Raw genomic sequence first — 25,707 nt, 5'->3', positions numbered from 1 at the left:
AGAAAGAACACTTCCTGACTGTATCCGAGATTTGTTTTCAGTGAGGGGGAGCAGGTATCCACTCTGGAGTAATTATATATTTGAAAAAATGAGGGTAAGAACAAATGTGAAAAATAGATGTGTGACTGTGAAAGGGGTAAATTTATGGAATAGTTGCAACAATGAATTTAAAGAGTAGTAATATGTGTAAATTCAAGAAAATGTTCAAAAATATTATATTTGAAAGATACAAAATATGTGATCAGCACTGAGAAATGACTGACATGACCGAAATGATGGTGCTTGACTATATTTGTGTTTATTTCTATGTTTTTGTTTATCTGCTTCTGACTTATGATGTTGTGTTTTTTTTAATTATATTTTGTTAAGTATTAAGGGTAGGCACAATAAGCTTTGGCTTCTACCTACACATTTATTTTTGGTCAGAAAATATCATGTGTGATTATATTGTTTTATTTTTGATTAAAATGATTTTGCACTGTTTAACTTTCACAACTGTATGGTCAATCTGTTGTATTTTATTGACCGGAAAATAAATAAACAAAAAGAAAAAAGAAAAAAAGAAAAAAAAAAGAATTTACCTACATACCTGTACGTCTTTGGAGTGTGAGAGGAAACCAGTCACAGGGAGAATGTACAAACTCCACCCGTTCAGCAACTCTACCGCTTCGCCACCGTGCCGCTGTGAAGAAACAGTCCGTGAATCTGGAGGGATGTGTTTTCACACTTCTGTACCTCTTGCCTCTAGAGTCAATAGAAGGGATGTTGATGTGTGTGATAGTCTGGGCTACGTCCATGACTCTCTGCAATTTCTTGCAGTCTTGGATGAAGCTGTTTCCAAACCATGCTGTGATACATCCCAATAAAATGCTTTCAACGGCGCATCTGGAGAAGTTGGTAAGAGTAGTTGGGACCATACCGAACCTCCTAAGCCCTCTGAGGAAGTAGAGGCTTTTTTGGCTGGTCCAGGACAACTTACTGATAATATTTACTCCTAAGAACTTGAAGCTTTCAATCATCTCTACTTTGGCACCGTCAATGTATACCGGAACATGTGCACCACTTCGCATTCTGACGTCCATCACAATCTCCTTTGTCTTGCAGACATTGAGGGAAAGGTTGTTGTCTTGGCACCAGTTTACAAGGTTCTCAATCTTATTCCTGTACTCTGTCTCATCATTATTTGATATCCAGCCCACGAGGGTGGTGTCGTCTGCAATTTTGTAAATTAAGTTGTATTTGTATTTGGCTGCACAATCATGGGTGTATAAGGAGTAAACAAGCACTAGCGTTAAGGATTATCATAGAGGATGATTTGTCCTCTATCCTCACTGATTGTGGTATGTTGGTCAGGAAGTCGAGGTTATAGTTGCAGACATGAGTGCTGACGAGTTGAGTTCGGAGATGAGCTTGAATTGGATAATAGTATTGAAAGCAGAGCCTTAGTCTATGAATAGAAGTTTGGTATCTAATAGGTGTCTCTCTTGTCCAAGTGTTCAAGGGATGAATGTAGGGCCAGGGAGATGACATCAGTCGTGGACCTGTTGTGGCAGTAGGCAAATTGTAGTGGATCAAGGTTGCTTGGGAGACTGGATTTAATGCGTTCCATAACCAGCCTCTCAAAGCTCTTTATGATGGTGGATGTCAAAGCCACTAACGAGACATATCGATATCATGCCTCGTTAAGGCATGGGATCTTGTTTTTCTTCGGCACCGGGATGATAGTGGTCTTCTTGAAGCAGGTGGGTACCTCAGAACAAAGTAGGAAATGATTAAAGATGTCTGTGAACACGCCCACTAGTTGGTCTGCACAGTTCCTAACGACGTAGCCAGGATTTCCGTCCAGACTATTTGCTTTCCATGGGTTCACCCTCAGTAAGTCTGATCTAAGTTCTGGAACAGTGACCCTGGGAAATGACGGATCCGTCAGAACGGATGTCATCTGCCTTCTGCTGAAAGTAAGCACTGAATGCATTAAGTTCATCAGGTAAGCCTGGACTATCACCAGCAATGTTACCTGACTTGGTTTTGTAGCCAGTTATAATATTCTGGCCTTGCCACAGTCTGTGGGTGTCCAACTGATAATACTGTTGACTCAAGTCTGTCCTGGTATTGCCTCTTGGCCATCTTGATGACATTGCGAAGATCATAGCGAGCTTTCTTGTACGGCTTGGGATCAGTTGATTTGTATGCAGTGATCTTGGCCTTCACCTGGGAATGTACCTCATTGTTCATCCATGGATTCTGATTGGGGAACACTTGAATGGTCTTCTTCGGCACGCACTCCTTTATGCACTTACTGATGAAGTCAGTCATAGCAGTGGTGTACTCATTCAGGTTGGCTGCAGAATCCTTGAATATGGGCCAGTCCATTGACTCAAAGATGTTAACCGTGTCTGCAGATCAGCATTGAACAACCTTCTGTACCGGATTTTCCTGCTTCAGTTTTTGTTTGTAGACGGGGAGTAGAAGCACATCTATGGGTTCAGATTTCCCAAAATGTGGCCGAGGAATGGAGTGGTAGCCATTTTTTATGGATGTATAGCCGTGATCGAGGGTGTTCTGGCCTCTGCTGGGACATAACATACAGATAGTACTTTGGTAGGCTTGATTGAAGTCCATGGCTACAATGACCAGGGCTTCAGGGTGTTTTGGCACAAATTATTAGCCATTTCCAAGTCCAAAATCCGCCCATGTGCTTAGTGTACTCTCCTCGCCCAGCCATTTCTGTGTCCCAGGGGTGCCTTCTGCAGCTGACCTTGAAGTCTTTGGGTCCTCTGGGTGGGTTCCCATTTCCATGGTTTGCTGAGCCTTTAGGACGTCTAGACGGGTTCCCGGCTCTGCAGCCATGGCTCCTCGGGAAGGCCTTTGATGTGCAGCACCTCAGGAAGGCCTCTAAGACATGCTGCTGTTGAAATAAAGATTTAAAAGAGTGGAACGATTGTAATGAATGATAGCAGATTCACTTCTGGGACCAGCACGCAAGGAGTCGCCCGGCTTCGGTGCCATCTTTATTGATATTGAACATCAAGGGTTAACTCACTGTAATTGGAAATTGTTGATGTTTGTATTTCTGTGGCAGCAATGTTACTTTCACTTCTCAGCCCATGCTTGAATAAATTCTAGTCTTTGCTGCATGGTGACATGAGCTGCTTCAGTTGCTGAGGAACTGTAAATAGAATTGAACATTGCTCAATTATCGGTGACTATTTCGACTTTTGGTGTTATGATGGATGAAACGCATTAATGGAACAGCTAAAGTTTCTTGGGCTAAGGACACTGTCCAGCATCTCTTGCAATAATATCTTGGGGTGATTGATCACTATCATTACTATCATTCTTTTGAGACACAAGGTACTGCAGATGCGCGAATCTTGAATGAAAAGCAAACTGCTGGAAGAATTCAGTTCGTCAGGCAACATCTGTTGTGGGAAATGGGCAGGCACTTTTTGGATCAGCACTTTTCTTCAAGCCAGCAGCTTTTTCTCCTGACCCAAAACATCTTCTGTCTATAACATCTTCTGTCCATTTACCTCCAAGATATTGCCTGACCCACTGTTTTTTTTCTAATCATTTTGTTTTACCTATCATTCTTTTGGGTGAGATAAAACTCCAGCCATTTGATTGCAATCGCCTTGACACACATTGACACTTGTTTACTAGAGCACTTTGATATTGATCTTGATCAAGTACTGCCTTCATGACATAATCAGTCGCTCTCAACTCACTACTGGAATTCAGCTCTTTGGTCCTTGTTTGATTCAAGACTGTAGTGTGGCCCAGGAGAAACCCAGCCCACGATGAGAAAGTTAGTGGTGATTAAGTGCTGTTTCATAGCAATTTAGACAAATTTTTCATTGGTAAGTTATTGATTTAAAGTAGAATGATTGAGTATTACATAGCATGATAGAATTTGTCCTGCTTTTTGGGAAAGGCCTAGGTAATTTACACATGTGGGTGGATGCTAATGTTGTACCTATTGGAACATTTGACCAATGATACAGCTTGTTCTGCAGCTCAGGTCTTCAGTACTGCAGCTGGGATGTTGTCTGGTCCCATTGCCTTTGGCCTGGCAATATTGTCATATAACTCCTCATATCACGAGGAGCGTGCTGAATTGGTTGAAGATTGGCTTTAAAGGTTGTGTGATTCTCAGGAAGAATGTGACATGGGTTCAGCACCTCTTGTATTTAGCTCCATAAGTTGGGCCCAGTCAGCATTGAGTTGATGTTCATGGATCTTTCTTCTTCTATTATCAGTTTAATTGTCCTTCGTCATTCATGACAAAATTGATAGAACTTTAGAACTTTGAACAGATTCATTAGTTAATAGATCTCTTTGATCTGTCTGTTGTACTGTTGTATTAAGATTTAGGAAGAGAAAATATTTCAAATATTTCAAACAGTGCATAAAATCATTGCTCGCTGATAAATTGTATGCTATGACAAGAACAATTTGAAATGTCTGTGTGCAGCCAAGTAATCTCTGTTTCAGTATTCCATTTGGACGAACTTTCCCTTGCAATAACAGGGTAAGGTTATTACAATAACATTTTGTAATGTTCATTTGGTGATGTGTTTAAAACAAATGTGCGGTATATTGAATAAAAGATGTTAGCTCTGCATGCATCAGCTTTTTATGCACATCTGATAGAATGATGTTGCAATTGTAGAAATGTTCTTTTCCACCTCGCTGCACTTAACTAATTCTGGCAATTATGGGTTCAGTTTGAAAAAAACATTTTGAGGATGGATAATATGCAGTATTTTTAAATAGGCCTCAGAAGAATGAGAACATTTAATGAATTAATCTGCAAATAAAATAGTGGGAAGGGGGGGGAGACAAATTGGAAATACAAGTATGGAGGTAAAGGGAAAGAGAGTATAGGAAAAGTTAAGAAAGACACCAGAATTAACGGGACAGAAAGCTCATGAAGGGATGGGAGAGTATGGCCAAGTGAAATAGGAATCGATGTGAAAGGTGAGGTGAGTAATAGATTAAAAGTATTATATATGAATGCGCAAAGCATAAGAAGTAAAGTGGATGAGCTTGAGCCTCAGTTAGAGATTGGTATATATGACATTGTGGGGATTACAGAGACATGGCTGCAGGAGGATCGGGACTGGGAACTGAATATTCAGGGTTATACATCCTATAGAAAGGACAGGCGGGTGGGAAGAGGAGGTGGGGTAGGTGTTGGTGAGGGATGAAATTCAGTCCCATGAGAGGGGTGACATAGGGACTGATGATGTAGAGTCACTGTGGATAAAATTGAGGAATTGTAAAGGTAAGAACACACTAATGGGAGTTATCTACAGGCCCCCAAACAGTAGCCTAGATATAGGGTGCAAGTTGCAGCAGGAGTTAAAATTGGCATGTAACAAAGGTGATGCCACTGTGGTTATGGGAGATTTCAATATGCAGGTAGACTGGGAAAACCAGGTTGGTTCTGGACCCCAAGAATGGGAGTTTGTATAGTGCCTCCGAGATGGATTCTTCGAGCAGCTTTTACTGGAGCCTACCAGAGAGAAGGTAATTCTGGACTTAGTGTTGTCCAATGAACCAGATTTAATAAGGGAACTCAAGGTAAAAGAACCACTAGGAGGTAGTGACCATAATATGATAAGTTTTAATCTACAATTTGAGAGGGGGAAGATTAAATCAGAAGTATCAGTGTTGTAGTTGAACAAAGGGGACGATGAAGGCATGAGAGAGGAGCTGGCCAAGGACCTCAGCACATTGTGGATCAAGTCCCACCTTCAGAGTCTTGATTATTGAATGTAGGGTGACAACCAATGTGCAAGTTGAGAAAATGCTGCTTTGTCAGAGGTATTGGCCTTAATTGGAATGTCACCCCAATACTAATACTAAAAGCCCCATAAACAGTGAAATTGCAAGTTTCATAGAACAGCATGGTTGGGTTTCCCTGGGTAATGTCATGCCTTTTCTCTTTTAAGCTGTTGCACGATCTTTCTGCTGTTGTCATTCAGTCTCACACTTGCACTTTGGGGAAACCTGTAATACAAGCAAATACCCATGGGCAGGCAATTTATAGAATCCAATTAACCTACAAACCTGCACATTTTTAGAATGTGGGCAGAAATTGGAGCACCAGGAGAAAACCCATGTAGTCAGAGTGAGAACAATATGTCCTGGTCCAACCATGTTGACACTGTGGCCAAGGAAGCATGTCAATGTTTCTACTTCCCTTGAAAGGCTAAGGAAATTTGGCAGACTCCAATAACTTCAATACTATGCACTGTAAACTTGGACTTCACCTGGGATCAGGTTGGGAAATACACACTTTGGTACACAGTCCTCTACACACTTGCTGATGAAGTCTGTAACGGCAGTGGCATATTTATCTACTTTAGCTGCAGAGTCCTTGTATATGGACCAATCCATCGACTCAAGCAGTCGTGAAGGGTGTCAGCTGTTTCCTCGGACCAGCACGGCATGGTTTATTTTACTGGATCCTCCCAATTCAGTTTTTGCATGTATGCAGGGAGCAGAAACACAGCCAGGTAATCAGATTTACCAAAGGGCAGTCAGAAAATGGTGCAGTATGCATTTTTGATGGTTGTGTAGCAGTTGCTGAGGGTGTTTGGGCCTCTGTTTGAGCAGGAGACATGCTGATAGTATTTTGGCAGCACGTTCCTGAGGTTGGCTTGAATGAAGTCCCTGGCTATTATGAATGAGGTTTGGGGGTACTTTGTTTCAAGTCTACTGGTGACAGTGTGTAGTTCCTCAAGTGCAAACTATCCTATTGACTATCTACATGCTGTCCCGGAAAAGCACCCAACATAATCAAAGACTTGACCCATCTCGGTCATTCCTTCTTCTCCCTGTTCCTCCATGGCAGAAGGTACAGAAGCTTGAAAGTGTGCTCCACCAGACTCAGGAGCAACCTCGTCCTTCCATAAGCAAGGGAAATTTTCAATTCACCTCTACCACATCGTGGACATTGGACTTTGTCTATGGAACTGATATGCTACAATGCTGAGAGCTATATTTTACACTGTATCTTTCCCTTTACTCTATTGTAGTTGAGTTTGAACTGATGATAACTATGTATGTTTTTTTCTGATCTGTTTGGATAGCATGCAAAACAAAGCTTTGCAATGTACCTCGGTATATGTAACACTAATAAATGTAAACCTACACCATGCAGCCCACATACTCAAGGACCACCTACACTCCAGTCATTCCCCCTTCTCCCCTCTCCTATCAGACAGAAGATACAAAAGCTTGAAGGCAAATATCACCTGATGCAAGAACTGCTTCTTCCTTGTTATTACCAAATTTTTGAATGGTCACCTGATATGCTGGGGATGTAGTCCTGATCTCCCAATCCACTTCATTGCAGTTCTTTGCATTTATTTATTTTTGTGCATTCTCTGATGCTGTAACACTATATTCTGCACTCTGTTTCCTTTTTCTTTTTGCATTATCTGTTGTTCTAATGTATGTTTTGATTGTACTCACCTTTGGTATGTCTGGACTGGAAACCACGCAGATTTTCATCATATCTCAGTAAATGTGACAATAAAACCAATAGCAATGCACATACCAATCCTTCCTCACAATATTGGATTGGAGAAGAGTGCTGGAATAAAATTGAGAATTTGCATTCCTTACTCTCCCTTCACATATGCCCTCAGCCAAATAGCATTGGGAAAGTTGAGGCATAAATTGTCTAATAGTTTATGGAAAGTTCAGTATTCAGTATAAATCCTTATTAGTCGGGAAGTGGAGGGCACAGTGCCAGAAGGCAGTGACATTCACATAAGTGTAATGACTGATGTAGGAGGTATTAACTGCCACTGACATGCAGACAAGGTCAACTAAAATCTCCTTGCATCATGGCAGTCTCAGACTGCTTCCAAAAGAGCGCTGTTGTACTCCAGTGGTAGGGAACTGTCACAAACTATTCTCCAACAGCAAACAGAAAGGTATGCTCTACTTCTCCAGAGCATATCATTGACATTTCCAGCAGAGCTACTGCATGGGAACATCTTGTAGCCCTGACATTTATCACTAAGCCCATACAAAGAGCAACTCCATAGAAATGTGCACAAAGTTAACTTATGTCATATTAACCTGGTGTTTGACTGCCTGCTTTGTCAGTGCTATGCATGTGAATTTCTAGGCTCTCATTTATAAAGCGCTATCTGACTTCAATAGCTGTGGAAAAGACCACAGAATTTGTGGAATGGACCACCAAGGCTCTGCAATGAATAGGGAGCCAAGACTCAACCAGGATTCCTGCTCTTATTATCCATTAATTTTCACGAGAAAGTAAAAAATGATGTGTATTTATTCACTTCTTTATCTACCTGAGGACATCACAATATCTTTAATTTTGTATTGTTGAAAGTGTGGAAACAATTTTCACACCAATAACCATGCTTAAACAGAAATGTAAGAAGAGCCAAACCATCTTATTAAAGAGAATTTTTTGATGAAATTCATACTGGTCACACCAATTGACAGAATTCCCTTGCTCAACAAAGCAATGTGGGGACTGAAAGTGTCAGTCTGTAGTTTGCACTCAGGCCTCCAGGTCACTAACCAACAACTGACAAATGAGGTATGAAGTAACAAAGGTTGCAGATGGTGAATTGTGATAAATCGCTACTTGGTTGAAATAGTGGAGGAGCTTCCCTGATCCATAGGATGGTTCTGGAATGATTTATTGCCTTAAAGGGGAAAGAAAAATGGTATTTTACACTGTGTCATTGCTAGGATTTAATTTATTCAGTAAAGAAAATACGAGTGTGTACTCATTTGATCTACCATTGTTGGCCTATTATGTTCTGCAAATACTTATAATCAAATGATTTTTAACAGCAGGGAAAAGATATGAAAGAGATTTCTGAGGTGTTATGTCATTTCATCGTGCACAATAGACATAAATAAAGAATGTTTTATTTTCAAAATCAGCAAATAAGTGCAAATAAAAACTATGTGCTGGTTTAAAAGATAAATGTATTTCAGATTATCAATTGTATCCTGGGAAGGAAAGTACAAAACATTTGCGTGTCAAAATACATTTTGATTCATAACAATCCATAGCCACACTATAGTTATACAAAATATAGTAATTTGGATTCATAAAATTGTAAGCCAACACAGCAATTATAATCAAATGTTTAAAGAACCCATCAGTTTACCCTAATAGACCAAGCACAACATGGGCCCGATTGCTTGGTGAAAGATTTTCATTGGCAAAAAAGAGCAAAATATTTGGTTCATCCTTTCCATCTATCTTCAGCCAACGAGAGAGGTAAATCTTGTCATCCTCCAAATGGAAACTAATACAACTGCAGTTTTTTCTTTTGACTCGGTAATACGAGTGATATATAACTTACGCTTTCTCATTTATCAGACAATTTTTTTGGAGAAACACTTCACAGTTGAACTGTCAAAGGCATCACTCCAAACACTGCTTAAGTGACAAAATAAACTCCTTATGATATCTCTGATTAAGGGTTATTTTAATCCCAACCAAGACTGTGATATTAATTGTTTATCCACTCCAGTCATAACAGGTTGATGAGGTCAAAGCCGTAGACATTGTCTATGTGGACTTCAGCAGGGCACTTGCGAAGGTTCCACATGGTAAGCAGATCTGGAAGTTTAGATCGCATAGAATCCAGGGAGAGCTAGTGGACTGGCTAGAAACTTAGCTTCATGAAAGGAAGCTGGGCAGGCTAGGATTTTATTCCTTGGGATGCAGGAGACTGAGTGGTGACCTCATAGAGGTGTATAAGATCATGTGGGGAATAGTTAGGTTGAGTCTTTTACTCAGAGTAGGAGAATCAGGAACCAGAGAACACAGGTTTAAGGTGCGAGACGAAAGATGTTATAGGAACCTGAGGGGGGTTCATTTTCACATAGAGGGTGGTGGGTATATGGAATGAGCTGTCAGAGGGGGCACTTGAGTCAGTACTATAACAACATTTAAAAGACATTTGAACAGGTACATGAATAGGAAAGGTTTAGGGGATATGTGCCAAGCGCAGGCAGGTGGGACTAATACAGATGGGGTATCTTAATCGGCATAGGCAGGTTGGGCCGAATAACTTGTTTCTGTGCTGTATGACTCTACGACTATGTAATAGCATATGTGTGACAAGAAACCTGTTTCTGATAAACTTAAACAAGGCAACATCATATGTATAATTTTCACCTTCAGATGTGGGAAATAATAGTGAGAAATTAGACTCAGGTATTTAGTAAAAGGGAAAGAGCTTAATTTGAATTCAGTTAGTCAGTTTCATGGTCCATCTTATTTTTAATACCTAGCACTGTTATGGGAAAGCTTTTAGAGTGTGGTTCTACATATGCCTGATGGATATATAATAAATGTTTCTACTTTTTTCCAGTGAGAGATGCAGACAGATACTACGAGGTCATGTTGATTCTGTGAACAGCATTGAGTTCCTTCCGTTCTCGAACACATTGCTCTCAAGTGCAGCAGACAAGACGCTCTCTCTTTGGGATGCCAGGACGGTAAACAGAAGTTATTTCAATTACTCATTCTGCTCTAATAAGTTGCTGACTTGGCCTAAGATGTTTCGAGCCTCATGTTAATGGTAGGGAAGCTATTGGAGAGGATTCTTTGGGATAAGATTTACTCCCATTTGGAAGCGAATGGGCTAATTAGGGACAGTCAGCATGGCTTTACAGGCAGCAGGCCATGTCCTACTAATTTCATCGCTTTTTTCTGAGGAGGTGACAAAGGTGATTGATAAGGGTAAGATTGTGAATGTTGTCTACATAAATTTAGTAAGGCATTTGATAAAGTCCCCCATTGGTAGCCTGATACAGAGGAGCTTGATGAATGGGATTCACGATGACTTGGTCGTATTGATTCAGAACTGACTTACTCGTAGAAGATGGATGATTGTGGTGAAGGGTGTGACCAGTGGAGTTGTGCAAGGATCTGTTCTGAGATCTTTGTTCTGTGTGATATGTATAAATGACTTGCACAAAAATATAGATGGGTTGGTTAGTAAGTTTGCAGATGACACCAAGATTACTGGAGTAGTGGACAGTCAGGAAGGCTGTCAAAGTGTACAGCAAGATTATAGATACAGAAATAGGCAGGGAAATGGCAGGTGGAGTTTAATCTGAACAAGTGTGAGGTATTGCACTTTAGGAGGTTGAATGTATACAGTTAATGGCAACACCCTTAATAGCATTGATGTACAGATGGATTTTGAGTTCCTGAGTGTCAACCCAAGTAGATAGTGTAGGTAAAGAAGGCATCTGTTCTGCTTATCTTCATTGGTTGGGGCATTAAGCATAAGACTCAGGAAGTGATGACGCAACTCTACAAGACTTTGGTTAGACCACGTTGGAGTCTTGGATGAAGTTCTGGTTGCCCCATTACAAAAAGGATGTGGAGGCCAGGAGGTGCAGAAGAGGTTTATCAACATACTGTTTTGATTAGGGGTATTAGCTACAAGAAAATGTTGGACAAACATAATTGTTTTCTCTGGAATGGCAGAGGTTGAGGGAAGATGTGAAAGAACTATATAAATTATGAGAAGCCGAGATAGGTTAGACAGTCAGAACCTTTATGGATGAAAATGCTAAAGAATAGAGAGCATATTTTAAAGGTGAGAGAAGCACATTTTATAATTTAAAGGTGGTGTGCAGGGCAAGTTTTTCACACAGAGGGTGGTAGATGCCTGGAATGTGCTACCAGGGGTGGTCATGGAGGTATTTAAGAGGCTTTTAGATAGGCACATGGAAATGGAGGATATGGATTATATGCAGACAAATGAGATTAGTATGTCTTAGCATCATTTCAGCACAGCCACTGTTCCTGTGCTGAATTATTCTAGGTTCTAGGCTATTTTTCATAACCTCTACACTCTCCTTCATATGATCTTTTCTAAAAAATCTGTTTCCTTCTCCGTGGTTTATTTATTTAAGTGGGATGTACTTAGTTGGAGTTTGGCTAGCTTTAGTGTCAAGTTGCCAACTAATCTTCCTTCATTAGAAAATCCATCCATGTGATTATTTTTCCTAACTTTTTTATCTCAATTAATGTGGTCCATTTTTTAAGAATTTTAAAGAAATGTAAAATTAGGTGGAATTTTGTCTCATATCAATGCATTTAAAGTTTAGGCCACGGTACTTAATCAAAGACTGATCACTGTAACCTATTCATTTTATTTCATTTATTCATGCATAATTCATGATGTACAGTTTTTATGTTCTTTAATTCTAACAAATTACTTACTAAACAATGGTGCTCTCGCAAGGAATGTTGCCTGTTAAAGTATTGCAACTATAATAATAATCCTCTGGAAAAAAATAAACACCTATAGTGTTCTATAGTACCTATAGAAACTATTCTACAATCCACAGTCAATGTTAACTTGTTCTTCAACATTCCCCCATAACCTTTTTGTACTTTATTTGTCACATGTAGCACATGCAGTGATTTTGTATATTGGCAGAATATTATGTAAAAACAATGAAACTAAACTTTTGAACTGGGCTTCGATGGCATTAGCATTTCAGCATGCCAAGGTAATCAGTGAATGATCTACTTTAACCAAAGTATTCAGGTGCCATTATGTTTGATCTTGTATCTTCATTTGAACTTGTATTGTCTGGTGATAGCTTTCTGCCATTTCCCCAGACATTTGGGGGTTTTATATTCAAGAGGTCTGTTATTGTAGTTGGTTGTAAAAATTGCTAAATAGTCATAATTAACAGTTTGCTGCACCTACACCCTTGTGATCTTGTTTAGGTAACTTTACTTATGTTACTGAAATTGAATGTGAAGAAAAATGCATTATCGCTGACACACTAGAATTTGATTTTGATGAGGAGGAACCGTTATATATGATGGCAAACTATTAGTATTATTAAATTCAGAGAAATTTGAGCCACTTGATATCCAGTCTACCATTGTTCTGAATATCTTTAGTTTAAAAAAATGCTTTGCCAAATCAATTGTGAGAACCTTTTCTTCATCTTACCTCAGATTATTGCTCTCAGGCAATTCACAAAACTGTTACTGCAATGTTCCTTGAAAAAGCATTCCTCTTGGCACTTTTCCTTGAACCGGAGTTGGAGTTGGTTGGTACAGACACCATGTCATTATTAATTTTGAAGATTGATGTCTCTCTGGTGGATTGTAGTTATGTTTGCAATAGAGATGTGGTTCATGCCTTTCAGTGCAATTCATACTTAAATACCTCATGCTCAGTCTATCAGCTCTATGGGTAATTTGCCTCTTGTGAAACTTGTTGTAAAGCAAGATCTTCCAGAGAAGATAATGACCAGTACATGAACAAAATCATAATCCTTTATCCATAACATATTGTATTTTAGCTGCTGATGTCACAGTTCAGCAACTGGTGAGTGTGGATAATGGATTCCTTAAGACATGGCATTACTCATTAACTCTATGCTTTATAACTGGTTGTCAAAATTCCATTTCCAAAAGTGAATTACATGAAAGAAGAAAAAAATGAACAGTATTGCTTTTTCATCCAAGGTGCTTTACTGGAATATTAGCAAACAAAATATGCCACAAATTTGAATAAAGGAATATCTGGACTACTGTAAATGTAAATTTTAAGAAGAATCTTTACAGAAGGAAGAGGCAATGAGGCAGATATGTGAAATGAGGGGATTTCAGAGTTTGAAGCGTAAAGTCACACGAGCCAGTGCTGAAGCAGGTAAATTTGGGGTGATTTAAAGTGAAATTGCAGGAATAAAATCACCTTGAAGAGCTGTAATGCTGTGAGATACTGCATATATATTGGGAAAGTAAAGGCTATGGGGCATTTGGAAACAAGAATAAGACCTTTTCTAGTGAGGTGTTGCTTAACCAGGACTGCAAGCACAAAAGTGACACATAACGCGACTTGTTATAACATAGAACATGACTAGCAGATTTAAGACCTTAAGTTTACTGAGGGTAGAAAGAAGGGTGCTCGAAAATGTGATTGGAAAAGTCTTATCTAGAAAGTGGATAACCTCACATTTATCCACATTAAACTGCATCTGTCATGCATCTCCCCACTCACCCAACCTGTCCAAGTCACCCTGCAACCTCATAGCATCTTCCTCACAGTTCACCCAGCTTTGTGTCAATTTTTCCAGAAATATCTAGTCATATCTGGAAATACTAAGAGGTTGGCTAAAGGTTTCAGCAGTAGATGATCTGAGGCATGGATGAAAAAGGATGCTTTATGATGATAAAGATATATCGAGTGAACGTATTATGACACCAAGGTTGTGAAATAGCCTGTGTCATTTTCATACAGCTGCCAGTGAGGAATGGAACCAGAGCCAAGAAAAGTTGACACAAAGCTGGGTGGCAGTGTGAACTGTGAGTAGGATGCTATGAGGATGCAGGGTGACTTGGACAGGTTGGGAGAGTGAGCAGATGCATGGCAGATGCAGCTTAATGTGGATAAATGTGAGGTTATCCACTTTGGTGGCAAGAACAGGAAGGCAGATTATTATCTGAATGATGTCAAGTTAGGAAAAGGGGAAGTACAACGTGATCTGGGTGTCCTTGTACATCAGTCACTGAAAGTGAGCATGCAGGTACAGCAGGCAGTGAAGAAAGCGAATGGCATGTTGGCCTTCATAACAAGAGGAGTTGAGTATAGGAGCAAAGAGGTCCTTCTGCAGTTGTACAGTCAAGTCAAGTCAAGTCAAGTCAATTTATTTGTATAGCACATTTAAAAACAACCCACGTTGACCAAAGTGCTGCACATCTGACTAGGAAAAAAAAGAAACATACAGTGGCAGGCAGCCAAACACAACGGCGCGGCCATCTTGAACAAAATGTTAATTCAATCACCCACAGTCCAACAACAAAAGCATTAAATAAGCATCAAAATTACACCCCCAAAAAACCCCCAAAAACACAGTCCAACAATAAAAGCACTAAACAGGCACCCAAATTACCCAACCCCAAAAACCCCCAAAAACACAGGGCCCTAGTGAGACCACACCTGGAGTACTGTGTGCAGTTTTGGTCTCCAAATTTGAGGAAGGACATTCTTGCTATTGGGGAAGAGCAGCGTAGGTTCACGAGGTTAATTCCCAGAATGGCGGGACTGTCATATGTTGAAAGAATGCAGCAACTGGGCTTGTATACACTGGGATTTGGAAGGATGAGAGGGGATCTTATTGAAACATATAAGATTACTAAGGGATTGGACACGCTAGAGGCAGGAAACATGTTCCCGATGTTGGGGGAGTCCAGAACCAGGGGCCACAGTTTAAGAATAAGGGGCAGACCAATTAGAACAGAGATGAGGAAAATCTTTTCACCCAGAGAGTTGTGAATCTGTGGAATTCTCTGCCTCAGAAGGCAGTGGAGGCTGTTTCTCTGGATGCTTTCACGAGAGAGCTAGAGAGAGTTCTTAAAGATAACAGAGTCAAGGGATATGGGGCGAAGGCAGGAACGAGGTACTGATTGTGGATGATCAGCCATGATCACAGTGAATGGCGGTGCTGGCTCGAAGGGCCGATTGGCCTACTCCTGCACCTATTGTCTATTGAAATAAACAAAAAATGCTGGAATCTCTCAGCAGGACAGGCTGGTTTAAACCAAAGATAGGTTCAAAATGCTGGAGTAACTCAACGGGTCAGGCAGCATCTCCAGAGAAAAGGAATAGGTGACGTTTTGGGTCGAGATCCTTATTCCAGCTTTTTATGTGTGACTAGGGAAAAATGGGTGTTTGTTTTACCTCCCTATCATTGAAAGCAACTAAAAATAAAATTAGGTCAGGGTTTAACATGGCCAATCCAATCCTATTGGTTTATTTCTGCTTGGTTTAAATTGTTCGGTTGACAAGGGTCCAATATTATCCCAGAATTGAAGGGCAATATCACGAAGGATAATATACTTTCACACAAAATTAATTTAATAAAATCACAGTGTATGTCATGAGCAAGCTAGGAAAAATCACAGGGTTTTATTAAACAGAAAAAAATCATTTGTTTAAGATTCAATAAACTGTCAAATTTGTCCCAGGTAGAGTGAAAAGCAAGTAATAACAATCATTCTCCGCATTTTTGTTGGAGTTAGAAAGCAGCCTTGGCAGAGACCTGATTCACCAAAACTTGTTTAGAGCTGTCACCCAAGCTATTTGTACCTCTATGATTGCAAATTGAACCAGGCATTAGCACCAATCCACAGAACACAAACTGCAGTTGTGAGTTGTATAGGTTTTGTGTGTGTTAGAAGGAATGTTAAACATGAGGTGTGTGGTTACTGTCAGGCTTCCCTGGTCGTCCATTTCAACATTTCAACAAAACACAATAAAAATATTAATTATGGCACCAGTCTTCTAAAATAGCCTGCCTGAAACTTGCGGTATTAATGCACTGGAGGTGTGAAGCGTGAGCAGAAGCTGGGAGTGAGAAGACTAGCTCGTAATCAGGTTTGCAAACACCTTCTTGGTGTCAGAAGCAATGGAAATAAACAAGTGAAGGGTGAATGAAATAAAGAGATTTTAAATCACCAACTGCTTATGTGGGAAATGTGAAATAATCAGTAAATGATGATCCTTTTAAATAATGCCAGTCGAGGAGCCTCCTTGTTGCTGCAGAAAGGTTCTGCTGTTTGAGGTTATCAAAGGACATTTTCTGGAGTTCTGATCTCCAAAATGATGGCATCTATGTCAAATTAGTGATGCATACAGCATGATATAATCTGTCTGCTCTGCAAACATCATGGATTATCAATCTGTCCACAGATATCATTTGTGGAATCTAAAAGAAGTCTTCGCACCCAAAAAATGTTTCTAATAATCTTAACGTTTCATCTTCTTGGGGGGTGGGGTTGGGAAGGCAATTAAGGTGTTTCTGCCAACAAGCAGACCTATCATTTTGTTTACAATAGATTGAAGACATACCATGATAAATAGTTCCTCTTCATTTCCATTGGTAACCTTTAAAATTAGCCAATCACAAATGTTCCTTTTTAAAAATCTTATCTAGAATTCAAATTCAAGGAGATAGCATGACTTATATGCAACTTCATCATTACTTTGAAATTAAAATCTCTTCAGAAATTGAAAATGGGTGTAGCTAAGCTTGTTCAAGCTTCTATTTTAGTTTAGTTTAGAGATACTGAGCCCGCGCCGACCCAACGATCACACGTATACTAGTTCTATGTTATCCCAGGTTTGCATCCTACACATTAGGGACAATTTTACAGAAGCCAATTAACCAACAAACCTGCACATCCTGGGAGGAAACTGGAATACCCAAAAAGCCCATGCAGTTACAGGGAGAATGTTCAAACTCCTTATTCACCTGTATTCAGGATCGCACCCAGGCCTCTGGCGCTGTGAAGCAGCAACTCTACCACTGCGCCACTGTGTCGCCCTTTAGGGATGAGTGGCACATGGTGCAGAAGATGCAGTTGGAACTACTTTATTTCCTTCTACATAAATTGTGGTCTTTGGCAAAATTCAACACTTTAGTCAGAACATTAAAAATTAAATGCTGCCAGTAAAGTGGCAGATATCAAAGATTGTGCTAAGGGCTAAGCTATTCATAAAATATTCTCCAATATATACAAGTAGCTGCAAGCAGTGACAGCCATTATGTATTGAGCTAATGGTAATACAACCTTGTGTGAAGCTAAACATCACCGCAGGACAATACTACAGGAATTTTTCAGGGCAGCTGGGTCCAATTAGCTGATATTGGATGGCCATGTGAACTGTGTCAACCTTCTCCCTATAATACCCAGGCATTCTAACCTTCACACCTTACCCTTCCATATTGTTAGTTTCCCCTATCTCTCAGCTTAAAGAAGGATCTCGACCCGAAAAGTCACCCATTCCTTCTCTCCATAGATGCTGCCTGCCCCGTTGAGGTACTCCAGCATTTTGTGTCTATCTTTGGTGTAAACTAACATCTGCAGTTCCTTCCTGCGCATTATGGACAGTCTGTGCATGGGAAATTGTGTCATACAAATCTTATAGAGATTTTTTAAGAGGTCACCAAGAAGGTTGCTGAGGGCAGGGCACACCTGTGGATGCTATCGATTTGGACTTTAGCAAGGCCTTTGACATGGTCCCACATGATAAACTAGTCTGGAAGGTTAGATCGCATGGAATCCAACATGAGCTAGCCAATTCGCTTGGATGAAGGCATCTGTGCTGGGTCTGCTGATGTCTGTTATATACATTAAAGATTTCAATAACAATGTTGTAAATGTTGTTAGTAAATTATTTTGACTTTTGAAAGACATTTGGACACATATGATAGGAAGGTATTAGAAGAATAAGGGCCAAATGCAGACAAATTGGACTTGCCCAATATGCCAACTTGGTTGGCATGGCCAAGATGGGCAAAGGGTCAGTTTCTGTGCTGTAGAGCACCATAACACTAGCAGATTTAACTACAACTATTGCCTCCAGCTCCATGTTTTTCACATATTGAGGGAGTGAATAGCTGCAGGTCAAGATGTTTCCCTGATATTCAACTGATCTTACATTTTCACTTTTGTTTTGTTCTGTAATCAGATGCTGAAATTACTAAAGTATCAAAGAAATTGGGAGGAGGCTCATGTAAAGTTCAAGCATTGGAGCTGAAGTAATGTCTAAATTACCTGTTTCAATGGCATAAATGCAAATCTCTTCAGTGATTGTAACCACCCAGGGTTAAAATCATACACCTCAAGTTTCTGAAACGACATGCCTTAATTGTATTTGATTAGGTAATATTTTAATGTCTGCATTCCTTTTGAAGAATTTTGTTTCATCTCCCGAACATACTGGAAGCCTTACAAGTTCACCTTGTTCATGAAATATTTATTTCACCATCAAACAATAAATTAAATTACATTTGATGCAGGTGCTTTCATTAAAATCTCTCCAGATGAATCAACTACATTTAGCATCTAATCAAACAGGAATTTTTAAGATTTAACATTTGGAAATGTTTTGGAGAGAATAGCAAATTGAAGTCTTTGTGTAAGCACAAATGAAAGACTTTACATGAGGTTACATCATTATCAGTACTATAACAGTCCGTTTAGCCAACGTATCTATGTTGGGATTTATGCTGCTCTCAATCTTTTTAATGCCTCTTCTTTCCCTTTCTGCCTTGTTTATATATCTGGTCTCCCTTTGGATGCATATGCGGTATAGAAACTCCTTGTGATAACAAATTTGACCTTCTCACTATCTTATAACCATATAACCATATAACAACTACAGCACGGAAACAGGCCCGTTCGGCCCTACCAGTCCACGCCGACCACTCTCCCTGACCTAGTCTCATCTACCTGCACTCAGACCATAACCCTCTAATCCCCTCTTATCCATATACCTATCCAATTTACTCTTAAATAATAAAATCGAGCCTGCCTCCACCACTTCCACCGGAAGTCCATTCCATACAGCCACCACCCTCTGAGTAAAGAAGTTACCCCTCATGTTACCCCTAAACTTTTGTCCCTCAATTCTGAAGCTATGTCCCCTTGTTGGAATCTTCCCCACTCTCAAAGGGAAAAGCCTACCCACGTCAACTCTGTCCGTCCCTCTCAAAATTTCCTCTTCAAGGAAATAAATGTCTTCTCTATTTGTTCAGTACAATCTTCTGGTAACTGACTGCTATTGATAGTCTCAAGTTCTTCTTTTACCCATAACTAAAATAAAATATCAAGATTCAAGGGTGTTAATTGTCAAACGCACTGATACCAGTACAATGAAATTCTTACTTGCTGCAGCTTTACAGGCACATGAAACGCAACAACACAAATAAATGAACAATAAACTATTAATTATGCTAGGTAATAATGACAATAATAATGCAAGTTAAAGTACATATTGTAACCTTCGTAGTACAAAGTACATTATAGTTTGGTGCTGAGGTAGGGTTATGGTTAGGGTTGTACAGGGTAGTGCAAGAGCCTGATGATTGATGAGAAGTTGGTTTTGAACCTGGAGATAACATTTCTCATGCTCCTGTGCCTTCTTCCTATTGGTAGCAGTGGGATGAGAGCTTCGCCAGGATGGTGTGGTCCTTAAATGATATTAACTACCTTTTTGAAGCATGTGAGGTGTTGCACTTTGGGACGTCAAATGTAAGGGGAAAAAATACAAGTAATAGCATGAACCTTAACAGCATTGATTTACAGAGGGATTTTGGGGTTCAAGTTCATAATCTGCTGAAAGTGGCAACACAAGTAGATAGAGTGGTAAAGAAGACATATGGTAAGCTTGTCAGGGCATTGAGTATAAGAATCAGGAAGTCATGATGCAGCCTGAAAGACTAATTCCAACTAAGCATTGGAAAGGGTGCAGAGGAGGTTGACCAGAATGATGCCTGGAGTAGGGGGAATTAGCTACAAGGAAAGTTAGACAGACATGGATTGTTTTCTCTGGAACACCAGAGGTTGTGGGGAGACCTGATAAAACTATGTAAAGTATGAGAGTCATAAATAGAATATACAGTCAGAACTTTTTTCCCAGGATTAAAAAATCAAATACTAGAGGGCATAGTTTTAAGGCAAGAGGGGCAAAGTTTAAAGAAGATGTGCAGGGTAAGTTTTTTAATGCAGAGGGTGGTGAGTGCCTAGAAAACGCTGCCAGTGGTGGTGATTGACGCAGATATGATAGTGGAATTTAAGAAACTTTTGGGTAAGCAAATTGATGTGCAAGGAATGGAAGAATATGGATCACGTGCAGGCAGATAAGAGTTGGTCCTGACATCATGCTCGGCACAGACATTGTGGGCCGATGGGCCTGTTCTTGTGCTCTATGTTCTATGTAATGCTCTTCTGCTTAGCTGCCACAAAATGTCACCACACTCCAGTGTTATATTTTAGTTGGAGGTAGGGAAATATGAGAATTTTACAGGGAAATAAGAGAAAGTATGCATAATTTAGATATTGGTATTTGTCTTTACAAAAGACACAAAGTAATACCAGAAATAGTCTGGATCCAAGGGTCTAAATAGGAGTAAAGAATTTAAAGTAATTATTATTAATGAAAAATGACTGTTGGAATGAATGGTATGAAAACTTCAGCTGCTTTACATAAGACTTTTGTTCAGTGGATTGAAAGCTAGCAAATGGCAAAAGAATTCTGCAGATTCAGCCTAACATTAGGCATTAGAAATTGATGGAATTCTTTCTTCAAGATTTATTAACAGATCTCCGAAGCTGAGTTCAGAGCCTGAAAAAAATATTACATTGCACAACACTTTTGTATGTCGCACATATTTAAATCCCTATTGCCAAATTAATTCATGTAGGCTATGGCATCAATCATCACTGCATGATGACTGAGGTCCACAAATATGCTCATGAAGTCAGCCAATCCTTTCATGCTGGACAGAAGTACACAAATCTCATGAAATGCTGAATCCAGTTCTCCCACACTCCGTGATTTGCATCCCTCAACTTTTTACTTTAAGCTTCTCAATCAAAGTCCTGTCCAAATTCCCAACAGCAGAACTCATGCAATCACACTTTTCAGGCTACAGGCACTTGACTATGACTTCATTCACAAGCCTAGCTGCAAGCTACTCATTATCAAGTTTCACCGATTAGTGTCAGTGACTGAACTGGTGACTGCTTTTGTCAAATTTAATGTAATGGATCATCATCCTGACTTTCTTCTGGTAACTACCTGGCAATATGAAAGAAAAAGCATAAACATGTGGTTCTGCTGAAGAATGGGAAAGTGATAATGCATGTTTGCTCCACATGTGGGGTGTAATTCAGAAGTTGTAGCATCAAGGGAAAATGAAATGATCAAATTATTTCTGAGCTTTCAGCCTTTCAGACTCACAGCAAAAGTATTTATTAGGTATTACTGCTGATTCGTATAAGTTGTTGGTTGGTTAGTCATTAGGTTATGTTACATTATTGCCCTCGTGTTGCAGTTTTTAGGTGATGGCATTTGTTGAGTTTGATTAGAGGCTATTGGGCTGTTGAATATTTTATGGCACCACATTCATGTTATCAGGATATGGCTCTTTACATTAGCTACGACAGCTGCTTTCTTCCAATGGCCTGTCAGTGTGTTTGCCTGGATGGATTTCTGGTCTCCTGTAGGCAGATCACACCAGTCCTAGATTTCACCATCTTGATCTAGATTTGTGGTCCAGTATTACAAACAAGATTAAGTTTCACAATGAGCTCCACTACCTGTTGCTGCAGCCACCACTCCTTTAAAATATGCAGGCCAGGTTTCTGTAGCCACAGCTAGTGTGATCAACTCACTGTACTTATTGAGACAAATTTGTTTGCTACCTCTGACGTGCAAGTGAACAGGCAAGATGAAGGTACAATGCTTGCCTGCATCAAAAGCAATCGGTGCTGTTAATCACACATTGTCATCCCAGCAGCTGTTCTGGGAGATATCAAAATGAACCATTTTAAGTATAATTCTATATTAATTTTCTAAACACACTCCCAACTCTCATGTAAACCAATCATCAAAATGTGAGTGATTATTTACTATGGAATTTTCCTTTTCTTCTTCAGGGACTTTGTGCTCAAACTTTCTTTGGTCATCAACATTCCTGCAATTATGCCACCTTTAACCTGAAGGTAAGGTGTTTCTGCCTCTGCTTACTATATATAAATTGAAAATATAATAAAATAGCTTGTCTGGATTTTAAGAGAGAAAACAATTGTTGATCATGTTAATGGATCATTTGAAGCTGTGACACGAAGATTTGATGGAGGTACTCCAGTACATGTAATAATATATTTGAAATTTCAGTTTATTTGATAACATAAGATATTATGGTGGAGGAAGTCAATGAGTCAGAGAACATCTGTGGAGGAAAATAAACAGACATCTAGGATAGACACAAAATGCTGGAGTAACTCAGCGGGATAAGCAGCATTTCTGGACAGAAGGAATGACGAAGGGTCTCGACCCAAAATGTGACCCATTCATTCTATTCAGAGATGCGGCCTGTTCCGCTGCGTTACTTCAGCATTTTGTGTCTATCTTTGGTGTAAACCAGTACTTGCAGTTCCTTCCTAGACAACATCTGGGGTCGGGACACTTATTCAGACTGAAGAAGAGTTCCAACCTAAAACGTCATCTGTCCATTTTCCTTCACAGATGTTGCTTAACCCACTGAGGTCCTCCGGCAATTAGTTTTTTTTGTAGTTAAGCTTTCTCAAAATGCCAAAAGTTGGGAAATGGCATTCCACTGAGACTAGTTCTGTTCACTATATACACAAACAATTTAAAATTAGAATATATATTTAACACTGCAGAGGATCATCATAAAGTGTAAATGATTAATAAAATTCCTGATTAGATGTGTGATGGTTTGCAACAGAGATAAATACGATATGTATTATTAGAAGTTAGTATTTGTAGAAGGAATACTAAATGTACAGTAAAAATCTAATTGTGATAGAGTTCCAAAGGGTTTAAGGCATGCAACATAACAAACAGCACCATTAATTAATAAAATCAAAAATAGGACTTGCGTTCCATTCTAAAAATATTAAACATATATAACCTTATCTGAGCCACATGGGGTGTTGTGCACGCAGAAAGGATGCAAACATGCTAAAAAAGTTATATGTATGGTACATGTAAAGATTTATATGTGTGAAGTTATACCATTAGTACTGATGCCGTTTCGACTCCAGTAACTAAAGTGGAAGTGGGAATGGAAGTTAGTTCTGGTAACTAAGGAAGACATTATATTTATCTATGTTTCTTCCCGGGACAAGAGTGATTGAGATTGAGTAGGATGTGGTGAGACTTACCAGATATCAGAACAATGAAAGTAATTTCATTGAAATATATAAAGTTCTGAGAGAGATTGATGTGATAGACTTTGTAAGGTTTAACATTGAACATTGGAGATCCAGAACCAAAATAAGGGAATGATTACTCAATACTGATAAAAGGAAATTTCTGCATTCAGAGGACTCTGAATCTTTATTTTATTTACCACCCACATGGGTTGTGGATGCCCAATTCTTGAATAGTTTCAAGATTGAAACTGGTAGACATGTGGATAAGGGGATCAATCGAAAAGAGGATGAGGTTTAAGATCAGCAATGGTACAGCTGACCTGATGTCTGCACAGCAGCTTCCGTATTTTGTTGGGCTCTTTTGATAGGATAGGGGTAAATATTAGTAAAAAAACAACAAAGGATATAAATATAAAAGCAAAATACAGGAATCTGAAATAAAGTAGAACATTCTGAAATACTTAAAAAATCAGGCAGCATCTCCAATGAGAGAAAATAAATTAACAATTCAGATCTGTAAGCTTTCATCAGAATGACCATAAATCTAACGTACTCAGTAATGAATCCAATAAAAAAATTAGAGGAGTGTTTATTACCAAGTCAGGGATAACAGTGTAAAACTCACAACAATATGCAGGAATCAATTGCATAGATGCATTTTGTAGTATGAAAAATAAATACAAGGAAGAAAAGCTTATACTAAGCTGAAAATAGTTCATGTGAAATATACACCAGAATAGACTGAATGAGCTGAATCCCTGATTCTGTACTGTACATTTTATGCAATACTGTGTATATCTGTCATGTGTGTGGTTTGGCAGCTCTCACAGAGCAAAATAATAAATATTCTCTTGCAAATGTTTTGGCATCAAAAGAGTAAATTATTTTCCTTGGTAACTGAAGTGTTCTTTACTTCAATAACCATTTACCAAGCATAACTGCTTACCACAATGAATAGTTTGCTCCTTACATTTGGAGCAGAAGGAATTCTTCACATACCCTGTTGTTCACAACTATAGCGTAAGGGCTTAAAAATGATACTTTACCGTGTGATGTTTTTTGAATTTTACTGCTCTTCAGGAACATTTGCCTGAGCAACATGCAATGGCTGAGATTTATAGTATTTGCTGTTTCACATAATAGATGTTGGTACGTGCTTGTTACTTGCTAGTACAGTAAACCCTCGTTACAATGAACGATGGGGGGGTGGGGAGGGGGATGATATCCGTTGTTGCCAACTGTCCGCTATAACCGAGTGAGGAGGGTAAAGTTTAACCCAAGACTGGGAGGGAAGTAACACGTCATGGGGGGGGGGGGGGGGGAAGGGGGGGGGGGGGGTAAACAACCAAGAGGGTTTCAGCTAAAGGTAGAGGTTGGGTAGACTTGATTGTTTGCTCTAGAATGTCGGAGGTTGAGGGGAGACTTGATAGAAGAATATAAAATCCCATAGATAGGGTAGACAGTCATGGTGGTAATGTCCAACATGGAGGGAATAGCTATGTGAGAGGGGGAATGTTTGATGGAGATATGCAGGACATGTTTATTCACAGAGTGGTGGGGGCCCTGGAATGCAGTGCCAAGGTGATGGTGGTGGAGGTAGATACAATAGTGACATTTAAAATACTTTTGGATAGGCACAAAAAAGTGCAGGGAATACAGGGATATGGATCATTGCAGACAGATGAGTTAAGTTTAACTAGACATCAGGCACAAATATTGTGAGCCAAAGGGCCCATTCCCATGTTGTACTGCTCGATATTCTGTGCTCTAAATTACATGACCTGCAGTGATTCTAAAATGTGCATTTTACATGTGGAATAATCTTTAACCTATTATTTTTAAGAACTGCAAGGGAATTTCTCCAAGAATTCCTACTATTATTTATCCCTCAACCAGTATCGCTAAAAATTAAAGGTATGGTCCCTAGTGCAGTTTGTTTATGGGTTTCTCCTCTG

General features: G+C 39.5%; 1 protein-coding gene across 1 annotated transcript in view; it reads left to right on the top strand.

The window, feature by feature from the left end:
• Nucleotides 1-25,707, top strand: part of spag16 (sperm associated antigen 16) — a 402,456-nt gene that overhangs the window by 197,998 nt on the left and 178,751 nt on the right. Inside the window, exons 13-14 of the mRNA XM_078403680.1 lie at nucleotides 10,389-10,515; nucleotides 22,508-22,573. Of these exons, the coding sequence (XP_078259806.1) occupies nucleotides 10,389-10,515; nucleotides 22,508-22,573 (193 nt within the window). The remainder of the gene's footprint in view (nucleotides 1-10,388; nucleotides 10,516-22,507; nucleotides 22,574-25,707) is intronic.

The sequence above is a fragment of the Rhinoraja longicauda genome, chromosome 8 (assembly GCF_053455715.1).
Source record: "Rhinoraja longicauda isolate Sanriku21f chromosome 8, sRhiLon1.1, whole genome shotgun sequence".
NCBI lineage: Eukaryota > Metazoa > Chordata > Chondrichthyes > Rajiformes > Arhynchobatidae > Rhinoraja > Rhinoraja longicauda.
The sequence above is the reverse complement of the archived record's forward strand: the minus strand, read 5'-3'. Positions and strand labels throughout refer to the sequence as shown.